Source organism: Calliopsis andreniformis, chromosome 2 (genome assembly GCF_051401765.1).
Source record: "Calliopsis andreniformis isolate RMS-2024a chromosome 2, iyCalAndr_principal, whole genome shotgun sequence".
In the NCBI taxonomy this organism is placed as follows: Eukaryota; Metazoa; Arthropoda; class Insecta; order Hymenoptera; family Andrenidae; genus Calliopsis; species Calliopsis andreniformis.
Genome location: NC_135063.1, coordinates 9286178 through 9298151, shown reverse-complemented (window position 1 = coordinate 9298151; position 11974 = coordinate 9286178). Strand labels below are relative to the sequence as shown.

General features: G+C 34.1%; 1 protein-coding gene across 9 annotated transcripts; it reads left to right on the top strand.

Moving 5' to 3' along the window:
- Positions 1–714: 714 nt before the first annotated feature.
- Positions 715–11461, top strand: Lig (ubiquitin-associated protein-like lingerer). Of its 9 annotated transcripts, none has more exons than XM_076388957.1 (15): positions 715–764; positions 2851–3046; positions 3265–3613; positions 3681–3944; positions 4031–4197; positions 4289–4525; positions 4645–4962; positions 5054–5488; positions 5623–5844; positions 6012–6219; positions 6463–6662; positions 7667–7876; positions 8147–8269; positions 8527–8802; positions 8882–11461. In XM_076388957.1, exons 2-15 carry the CDS (start codon positions 2918–2920, stop codon positions 9128–9130), a joined length of 3387 nt encoding a protein of 1128 aa, XP_076245072.1. In that variant the 5' UTR covers positions 715–764; positions 2851–2917; the 3' UTR covers positions 9131–11461. The 9 variants fall into 9 exon arrangements, with proteins under 9 accessions (XP_076245072.1, XP_076245081.1, XP_076245088.1 ...); XM_076388966.1 differs by having other exon boundaries at positions 3250–3613; positions 4061–4197; XM_076388973.1 differs by having other exon boundaries at positions 3250–3613; positions 7706–7876.
- The last annotated feature ends 513 nt before the right edge of the window (positions 11462–11974 follow it).

The following is an 11974-nucleotide window of genomic DNA, read 5'->3' as shown; positions in this document are numbered from 1 at the left end:
ATTTTTTGCGAACTTACAATTTACAAGTCAATCACCTTCGATAGCATATACATATACATATTTATTTATTCTCCTTCATGAGAAAAAATTCAGAAATTTCATCTACAATTAAAAAAAATAAATTGATCAAAATCGATCAGAATTGAAATCGAAAAGCACTTATATATAGGTAAATTTATCATTGAAAGCAACAAATAATTAAGACTGTCTTGGCGCGTTTCTATATCGATGGCAGCGATAAATTTCATGCGTACATAACCCAAATATAGAAATTATATAATTACATTGAAATTCCACATAATTATTTGCCTTTGTAAACAAATTTAAATATAATTGTGTAATATAAATAGGTTTCTAGGAAAAACTAACAAAACTGTATACACTTTTACTGACTTACTCGCGTACTAACAGAAATATTTTCTCTCAAACTTATATTATTTATGTATATAATTCAATTCAATCATTATCAAAAAGATAAATTCTGAATTAAAACATAAATACTTTGCTACTTTTACTGGCTATAATTATAAACGTGAATCAGTCAGCAATGTTAATCGATCAACGAATTGAAAACGTATCTTAAAGTTAATTTTCGTAAAAATTCTAGAAATTTTAGGACCGTTTGGTTAGCAGACCTGTGAGTTTTCATATAAATTGGCTAGCTGTGTGAATGGAACCTGATAAAGTATAGAGGCGGTGCTGCTGCGTTAGGGAGGGGGGCCCGCGGTCACGTGACCGAGCTGCGTTTTGAGCGCACTAACCAGGTACGAGCAAATTCGTTGTTTTTTTCGTGGTTTTTCGCGCGCCACGGCCGAAAAAGCCGAGGCGTCGTGAATTTCGCTTGTTTCTGACTACGGACGTGTCCTCCGAGTACGCAAACAACACATATAATAACTGTGAGTTACTTGCGAATACTTTGACTCGATCGTCTTACGGAGATCTATCGATGCTCCACCGCGGCGATGGTTGACAAGCCTTCCTCGCAAAACCAGAAATGGCGTCTACCGTGCACATGGTCTGCAGAAAATATTCCACATCGACGTCATTTTACTGATTCAGGAGCATAACGAAATCCAACACGGCCGATTCCTTTAACCGTCTGTTCGAAGAATTTTCACGACCCGCTTGCGAACAACAACGCAACGGACAAGGTGTTTTTGTGATGCACCCGATAATCCTCCTTCATCGTATTCTCATCGCGCACGTCAAAAATTTATATTTCCTTTTTTTTTTTCTTTGTTGCTTCGCCAATCGTCCATGGTTTTCTGTGCTGTTCGAAATTCGTTGAAGCGTCAACGCTATCAGTAGGACATCGTCCTTTGTGTCGGGTAGTACCGATCCTCTGAAATTTCGCAAAACTCCCAGATAAGATTCCGATCGTTCTGCGTATTACCCTGACGCTTAGTTATTCGTTCTTTCTTTAAACGATCATTTCACGAGGAACACTACTATTTTAAGAAATGCTCGACGTTGATTTGATTTTCGATTTATCGTCGTTAGTCGACCCTAACCTTTTCGTCTCTGTTTAATACGGAAGGGTAAAATTATATCTCACAAGCGTTCCTTTCAATTCGGTGTCGCTTTTTTTTTTTCGTTGTAAATCTTGTAGACGTTTTCGTAATCAGGGTTTGATATCAGGCACGATACGTGCTCGTTTGGTCTAATGTGTAATTTTATGTACCAATTGTTTTTCTTATTTAGGTTACTTCCAATATAAATTTATATCATAATTATTATTAATTTCGATTAAGCATATATTTAATAAATTTTAAAATTATAGTAATGCTACATTTTGTTTTGAAAGTAATTTAACTAGGTTTCTTTTGATGGATTGTATGTAATAGTTATGGTTGTGTAATCTTTATTACATATTATTGTAGTATATTCAGAAGTGGTTTTGAATTGTTTCTTAATTATGTTCTTTTGTGTTCAATAGTTACTCATATATTAATTTTAACGAATGACTTATTAGTGTCATGGAAATTGAGAATTGTTTTATTATAGAATTTGATAATATTCATGTGTTGCTGTAAGACTTATAACACTTCATTAAAGTTAAGACTTACAGTCTTTTATCAATTAATCTTTGTTTAAGATAAATAATACCAGTTAGTCATTGTTTCTTTATTTAAGTGCAATGTGCATTTAATCAGTCTTTTATGAATATTGTTTATTTATAGATATAGTACATTTTTTGTCACAAAAAAGTATAATGTAAACTTATACAAAATCAGAAATATTTATTATTAAAACTTTATCGTATGATTCATTAACTCTTGGGTAGAATATATTTCTTATTTTCTGATTCTTAGTGACATTTATTTGTTTATTTATTAAGGATCAAGTATTGACAGATATAAACAATTAGTTTGTATATTCTATGAAACCAATATCATTAAATATACAATACAGTTATAATTATATACATGTATATTTTTAAAATGTTAAGTGATAGTAATTTATCTAAACATATTCTTTATCTAATCCATTAAGTTTCTATTTAATTAAATATATTGATATGTTTTAAAGCAATCCCCTTATGTCAGAGAATTTGATAACAATTCATGTAGCTTCATTTTTATCTGCATTTTTAATTAAAAAATCCTAAAATTGTTATTTATCTCCAATGTATAACATAATAATAAAAAGTTAAAGTCTCAAGAAAAAGAATACTATCATAGCATATTTCATTATCATAAACTAATATATAGTAAACTAAAAAACTTTCAATAAAATATTATCTTGGTAATCAGATTTATAAAAAATACAAAATATTATAAACAACAGCATATTTGTTTCTAGTATATAATAATATTAAATGTACACAATTGTATATTTGTTTTGTTACAGACTGTAAATAGAGAGTGTATATAGTGTGATAGGTGAGTGATATAGGTGTGTGGGATTTTAGTTGGCAATGAGTTCAAGCAACAAATCGGTGTCCTCCGGAGGGAAAGGCACCAACAAAAACAAATCTTCACAACATGGGAAATCAGATCATCATCAAACAAAATCATCGGATTCATCAAAACATGATAAAACACAGGTCAGTAAGCCTACAATCACAATAATATTATTCATTATTCCATTAATGTCAACATTCAAATATTCCATGTACATTGTATTATGAATTATTATACTCTTTAATTTCACTTATATAAACATTTATTTGTTTTTATTTTTAACATTTAATATTTTTAACAACATCACCCATTAAAGAATTCCTTATTAACAACTATGGCGTTGTAGCCAAACACTGTCCAGACGCGGCATGCACAAATCATTGACACCAGAATGGGCAGCGGAGAAGATCCTGTTTTAAAGGAACGTATAAAACAAGTGATGGATATGACCAGATGTTCAGAAGATGAAGTTGTTATGGCTTTGCATGATAGCGATGGAGACTTGGATCGTGCTGTTAATGATCTTCTGGAAGGAGTCAAAACAGAGTGGGAAGTGAAAAAGAAGAAGCCTCGTCAGCCTAGTGGTTCTAAGCAAAATATGGATACTTCTGGTGGTCAAGACGAAGGCGGTGATTGGGATGAAAGACGTAATCAGCGAGGTGGAGGTCCTCCGCGTATGCGAGGACGTCCAAATCATGATAATCGTGGATGTAAGTTAAAAAATGATTTGGATCATGATGCTGTTACTGGGCATTATTGTAATTCAACTTTATGTAGGGCGCGGTCGAGAAAACAAAGAGAACGAAAGAAATATGGAAGACGGTGTTCGTGATGGCAGCTATGGTGGTAATAGGAGAGGAAGAGGTGGTCCAGGAAGACCTGGCCGAGGTGGACGAGGTGGAGGGAGAGGGCTTGGTCCGCGAACATTCGCCAACCGTAATGATCCATCATCTACTTCATCGCCTCACAATTTCAATCGATCTATTGATACATGGACAGGCAATGACGATCAACAGCAAACTGTCCAGGAACCAAAAATGGGTAAAGTCATTTGTAACTTTAAGCATCAGTTATTAATATCTCAAGTGCCCTTAAATTTCTCTTATGTATTAAAAATGTATGAACAGATGCGTGGAACAATCTTGATTCTGCGGAAGATTGGGACAATGAAGAATATACAGGTTCACTGGCGGATACGAAAGTTTTCACACCAAGTACTTCTGTAGCAGATCCTCCACCACCCATTGAGGAACCAAAAACTCAAGATTTGCAAACAGTGCAATCCAATCAAAATGTAAGTTTCTTATTAAAAAATATATAATTTTTAAATATTATTTAATGTACCAATATACATTAATATTTTTTTTATTTTATTTATAATAAAGGAGCTACCGAAACTGTCAGATATACCACCAATACAACAAACATTAATACAACCATCTCAACAACAACAACCTGTATTGAGTTTACCAACAATGCAGCTCTCACAGCAACCAAATGCTATGAGTGGTGGAGTATTAACAGCTGCACAGACTCAGTATTTAACACAGCTTACTCAACAAACAAGTGAAAATTTGAAAGCTACTGGACAAACATCATTCTCTTCCTCGATATCCAGTCAAGTAATTATTTAGTCAATGTTTCTACTATTATCTTTTTATAATGCTAAAATATGGCGTGAAATACTTTTAATATCAATCTAAATATTATTTAATAACTCAATATTTTTTAAATTTGTTAGCCTCAAAGACAGACGAAACAACGTCCCAGAGTGCCACCTCCATCAAAAATTCCATCTAGCGCCGTAGAAATGCCAGGAGATGCTGTAAATAGCGGCATTGGATTTCTTGATGTTCAATTCGGTGCACTAGAATTTGGTAGCGATTCAAGTTCTCTTGATGGCTCTGCAAACGAAAAGTTCAATTCAGCTAGCAGTACAATTCCTGGTGTGGATGTGTCGTCTGCTACAAATGCTGTTAACACTGCCAATACGAGTAATTCTCTGGATATTGAAACAACACAAACTTCAACAACACCTTTTAGCACTACTTCTCAAATGGTAAGTTGTCTATGTTTTACATATATATTATTAACAAAAGCATTTAATACTTTTAAATCGTTTTTATTTATTGAGTTACAATTGTTTTCAGTTGTCAAACAGCGACACTTTACCTGTGTCAAGCGAACATTCGATAAACGCTCAAAGCTTCACAGCTCGTGGTAGCAGTACCGGGCAAACGTTAGACATAACCAAGCAAGATTTTACCTCGCAAGTTTCGCCAGGAAATGCACCGACGTATGGAACAACAACAACATACCAATCTCAAAAATCATTTCAAGCACCTTCTGCAACACCAAGCACTTATAATGCATATTCTACAAATGCTCAATCTGCTCAATCATCATTTCAAACTGCGTCAGGCACTAATGCTAATAGCTATTCCACAACGCCGACAGTTTCACAAGCAAGTTACAATTCCTCATCATCGTTTCCTCAGTCTAATACGTCAACTTTCAGTCAAGCTTCTCCTTCTGCACCTGCGTCCGCAGCTGCTGGTTACAACCAACCAACGACTACTAACCAGGTATTTTCTTTACATGAATTTTCATTTGGGATTCGTACTTAAATTCTCTGGTTCAGAAGCATTTTCTTATTCCGTAGCGTAATCAAATGTAAAAATCGAAACAATCTATCAAATATAATATTCTTATGACATAGGTCTATCAGTCTGCGAGTGGATATGTACCTGCTACAACGTCGCAATATCAAGCTCAATCTGTAGCTACGAATACTGTGTCAAATAGCAGTACAGGGTATCAAACAAGTTATCAAGGCTCGTCCTCGTTTCAGTCTACACCACAAGCATACCAACCATCTGTTACTACGTTTACATCACCTATCACACAAACTTCTGGAGCTTACCAAAGCGCGGCACAGTCTGTGAGTACAGTATTTTCATCATAAAGGACAATGTTAAGCCTCTAAGGAAAAATTGTATAAGTCGATTCATTTTGACGAGATTTTTTTGGCTCTGTTCACACTTTAGAGACTTAACATTCTTTTTTAAATATTGTATCTGCACAAAATTACTAAAATTGTCTCCATAGGTGTACGCGAGTGCATATGGCACATATGTCAGTCAACCACAAACGGCGTCTCACAATCACAAACTAAATAGTAACACGACAAAAGATTCTCAGTATGACAGTAATACGACGACATCAAATAGTTCTCTTGCAACTACCACAGCACCCACGTTAGGTCTTAGCTCTACTTCCGTAAATAGTTCTCAAACTAAAGTAACGAATTCGAATGGTAAGTGGGATTTACATTGCAATGATTGAAGGTTTCGATGCAAAAACCAGTCTACTTCAGTTTTTACAATTTCACAATATTAATAACAAAAACTACTACTATATACTAAAGTACAAAAATCCACACAAATGGTTGCTTCTGCTAAAAATTGCAGCTAATCGGTTTTTGCGCTGAGTCCTTTAATTGAAGTTATTAATGATTACCTACGATGAACTAATGAATTACGATGTTCATTTTAATTAGCGGTCCCGAAAAGTACATCGAGTGGTGTAGTAACGGGTAGCAGTGGAACTGGAAATATGACAGGCGGTGGTGCCGCTGGAAGTATGACACCCATGCTAAGTCACCAGTACATTATGGGCCAAGGAGTACCTTATGCATTCCAGCAGCCAATGTACAGCTACGAAGAATTGCAGCTTATGCAACAGAGAATACCACATATGGTCAGTTACTATTCAATTAGTTAATTCATTTATGCATTGAATTCAAGTGCAAGTTCTCTTTTAACATTTAAGTAACTTGTACTTGATCTTTTTGAAATGCTTCTTTAGAGTATTGTACACTTCAAGAAAGATACATTAATTCACTTCGCATAGTTTGACTTCCCTCATGAGTGTCAATTACACTTGTTTAAAGAAATTCTATTAATGTCTATATTTCTAAAGGTAAAATGTTTCGGGTGTACTACTCTGGAGCTTGCTATTCTATTTTCTGTTATGATTATCTAGTAAGAAGAATGCTGAAGTAATCGTTTCTTTAATGCTTGGTAGCTGCTCGTTACTTCAATATTTTCTTTAGTTTTTCTTCTTTCTTTTCTCCAAGAAATTATGAATTTCATAGTTTCACGTCCTCATGGTAATAAAGGAAGTTTATTATTGTATTTATTCATAGTGAGATGTGACGCATCAGATGAACACTTTGGAGAGGTTTTGATTTCTAATACACTATTTAGTAGAAAAAGAAGAATGTGTACGATCGGTTTGGAAGATATTTAGAAAGTCTATCTTATTCAGAGTTCAGACTTTCATTTTAGACTTTCAGATTTTGACCGTAAACTCATCGTAGTTTATACATCCTTCTTTCTTCCCTCTATTGATTTCAGTTGCTCTATATCTAATGTTATGTATTGAACACTGTATGAAAATACAGAATGTTGTAATTTCCAAGCGGTTTAGTTGTACCTTGTTTTGCAGCTATCTTTAGGTATACACACTTTGTGGATATGTTATTATTAGCAATTAGCAGTTTCGGTAGAGAAGAGATTAGTATACAACTCATAGATTATTTACAGTAAAAGTTCAAAGAAAAAGACAGGTACAACTCAAACCGTATGTTATCTACCCTGAATCCAGTACGCGTAGAGTTAGATATTAGTTAGCCTTCTTGTATATGGAGTACACAGTGTATGCATGTAGTTTTGTGTTTGGCCTTCCTGACTAACCTGCAGCCAACTACTGGTTACTATGACGCGGCCTTGGGCTATCAGACAACCGGGCCCGCTACCAGTCTCGGTGGGGGACGAGGAGATGCACTCTCCGGTGTGCAAGGTGTTCAAGGAGTGCAGGGTGTACAGGGAGCCTATACCAGTATTAGCGACGCCAGGTTCGCCAGAAACGACAGCAATGCATCTCCAGTTCCATCTACTATGTCGCAACAGGTAAGATAAACCATTTAGTGGACTCGATAATCAGCTTAAGGGAAGAATTTCTTTTTCTGTTGGTAAAAGATCGATTTCGTTACGATTTTTTATTGAAGAAACTATATGGTAAATTATTGTATTCTATGTTTAAATAGGTGTAATGGATTTTTACCAAGAGAAAAAGAAATTCCTCCCTTAATAATGTTGCAATGATTAGACATTATGCCGATACTTTCAATCATATTACTTGCAAGTTTAAATTATTTTTTGTTTATATATTATTTACAGACAGCTACTCAGCATCAGCAACCAATGATGAATCCTACACTTCCTCCGACATATGCGTACTTTGCGTATGGTGGTGGAATAATGCCAGGTGGTTTTCAGTACGGAACTCCTGCTATTTACCCTGTAAGTTAATTAAAATTGTAATCGAAGTACAGTGTTTACTCACTATAGGTTCACGGTTCACTGATGAATTTATAGTTGGGGATACGATTTTGAGATTAGATCAGATTCCGTTTTTCTAAATAATTTCAAGAGACATAATCAATATAGCAGCGAATTTATTAACGAGACAATACTGTATATTGTTTTCACTTCTTTCCCGGGAATTCTCCCTCCTTTATAAGGAATTTTGTTTCCACTATCGAAATCATTTATTATAGCAGATAGCGGCTGCTGGTAACGCGGGCACAAACAGTGGTGCATATAGTGCTAAACCAGGAAGTTACGGATCTGGGTATGGCGCTGGTGCAAGTTACGATGCTTTAGCGTCTGCAGGACCCTCTGCTGAATACAAAGGTGCAGGGAACAGTTACACCAGTACGCAGTCTGGTAAAACAGGAACGTCTACTGGGAATACTAACACTGGCGGGTCATCTGCAACTGACATAAGTGCGACTATGTATGCAAAAAGTCACGTAGCGCTTAGTAAAGTGAATGTGAGTATTTAAATAAGATTCAGAATAATATTGTTCGATTTTTAATGATGAGTAATGCAATGTTCTGTTGTTATTTCAGTCCTACGACAAACAAACTTTTCATTCAGCGACTCCTCCGCCATTTGGTCTGACTAGTAGCCAAAATGCCGGTTTACCTGGTGGATATGGAGCGCCGCATTTGTTTATCCCGACTATGCCACATCAAATGCATCAACCACTTCATCAAGATGGTGGTAGCAGCACAGGCCAAAGGTCCAATACGAGTTCTCAGAATAAAGCCCAAGCAAAGCCTGGATATAGTCCTAGTTACTGGGCTGGAAGCAATTAAACAAATGTTGGACTGCGCAAAGGAAAAGAGAGAGATAGAGAAAAGAGGAAGAAACACCATTTTAGACAAAATACAACTTCACCATTGTGACACACGGTGGTGTGAGATCTATGGACATTGACACAAATGACATGAAAAGGACACGAGACAAGACGTTTTTTTCTTTTCGGTGAAGCTAAATGATTCTGGTATGGCACGAGTTAATGTAAAATGTAAGGTGAATCTTAAAAATATGGAAGGATTAAGCAATTTTTGAGAATTTTGTGTTTAATGGGGAGAAATATTTCTTTTTATATAAATCTCATGCAACAGTTAGTTAAAGGAAGTTGTACTCTATTTTCGAATTAATCTTATTCATTTCTTTATTCTTAGAATATTTCAGAATATTATGTTGCAATTACGAAAATTCGTTAATATGTTATGCTACTTATATTTCTATATAATTCTTCAAGAATATTAGAACGTTTGGCATGTATAATGCAGTATATAGGATTATGTATAAATATAATGTATTATTTTTTCATAAAATAACGTGTGATGTACAAGAAGAAGACAGTCAAATGTAGCACGAAAAAATTGCATAGTTCTTCCAAATGTGAGGCGCGTTCGTGCCAAATAAACTTATATGTGTTTATATAACATATGAAATTGTGAAGAACACATGGTCATATATAATTTGTCAAAACGAACGATTATGTGGTATGTTGACACACTATAAAAAAAAATCAAGATTTTTGTGAGTAGTATAACTCTCGTGTGAAATACTGGAAAGATGATGGTCTAGAAGAGTAATTGACTGTTAAATCTACTCCCGATCTCCTATCTGTATACTACTGTGCAATTGCGAATATACTGCATCGACTGCAAAGGGTGATAGTTTTTTTGTATAATGTAGGCATCTCAGCTCACTAACATCTTAAAAAAGTGCTTCTTTACATGAAAACAAAGCACCCCGTTCGCGATGAAACGTAAAAACTATACTATTGTAAATTACGATAATTGTATGTATTTAACCATGGAACCTTCAGGTATATAAAGTTGTAATCATCATAATGTTGTCACTTTTGGTATTTAAATGAGTGTACAATTGCATAAGTTTCGCATTCTTGCGCGCACCCATATATATATACATATTATATATATATATATATATACATATTATTTGATTTGGTCGCCTTACATCTTTTTTTCTTTTTTTTTTTTAGTTACCAGAATTTATAAACGTTATATTTTATTAACAAAAAAGCTATTAGACCAAAAATCAAGATACCGTCATATCATGTTTTCAGAGACTGTCAGATTAGAAATGAGAACGGTACTTATTTAATATATCTTACGTTTATTGAAAACGGCGTTGCAGATTAAAAATCAGTGCCACAAACGCTAAGAGAAGAAAATACAGAATTCAATAAGTTTCTTGTGGTGCCTTGAATAAAAAAGAATTCAGATAATAGAGTTCGAAGGTCTGCATTTTGCAGAATTTCTCATATAACTTTTTACGATCCTTTCATACTTGTAAGTTATATTATCTGAATCGTACATTACCTTACCGCCCTTATTCATACATTCACTTTTACTAATTACCCTATATTATTATCATAATTTATCTTCTAGAAGTAATAGTTGATGCTTTAACTTTAATAACGAATTTAAAGTTTTTTTTTCGTTCGAGAAATATTGTTTAACTCTTTCAAATTTATGATTTTGGAAGATGTTTAAACGATTTTTAGATAGCTGCTGTATCGTTGAGATCTGATACACCTGGAGATATGGACAAACGATTCTTTTTATCAACAAAATAATTTATAATTATTATCGAATAGTTATAACAGCTTTAAATAACTCTTTTTGAAGTTTATTATGTAAGGGAGAGTTTTCGGGTATGGAAAAGAATACGACACGTACTATGACATTCTATTCGATGTTTATGAGATGTATAGTCCAAATAATCTTATGTGGCTCCGCCGTAAGTTCTTCGATAACTTTTTTTACTTCTCGCTTCTGATTCGTACTCATCTCTAGGATCTGCTTTAAAAAAAACTGTAATATTTGTTAATACATAAATAAAAACGAATTTTAGTTGATCAAAGTAAGACTACTAATTAAGTTTTAATTAAATTTAGATACAGCATTGAGACTACATTTTAAAAAGGAGTGGCGAGTCGCGATAACTTTCTTTATCTTTTCTTTTTTCTTAATTTTGATATTAACTTTAGCGAAGAACGTCGATGTTGGTATAATGACAATTAGTATTCGCAATAATTTGTATCTTTTTAATTAGATTGTAATAAAGAAAAAAACACAATTATCGATTCCGTCTGGTGAAAAGAGTATTTGTATTGTTAACATTATTTACGCCAGTTAGAAACGTATTGTACAGTTAAACAATGACTGGGGAAAAAAGGTAATGCGTCGATCAAAGCGGATCATCTTAGATAAATACGACACTTCACATTTTTGCATTATGAATAGCGATCATTGCAAATAACATCCTTGATGTGAAGTAAAATAATACGAGGGAAAGTAAAGAACAAAGTTTCCCTGGAATCCTGTTATGACTCAGTATGTGTATCATACACTTGGGAAATAAATGGTATTGTCCATACAAATAAATCGATAAATCGTCAAAACGTCATCGAGTACTGCTGATGTATAAGGGCAAAGTAAATAATTGTAAGTAAAATCTCGTTAACGATTGCATATACATGTATGTACACATAAATATATAAATATATACAAGTTTGAGTAACAGCGGTATGGATAAGGTAATACGTTTGAATATCACGAAAGACCAAATGTAGAATAGCTCTCTTCGAAGCAAAAGGGAGAAGAAACTGTAAATCT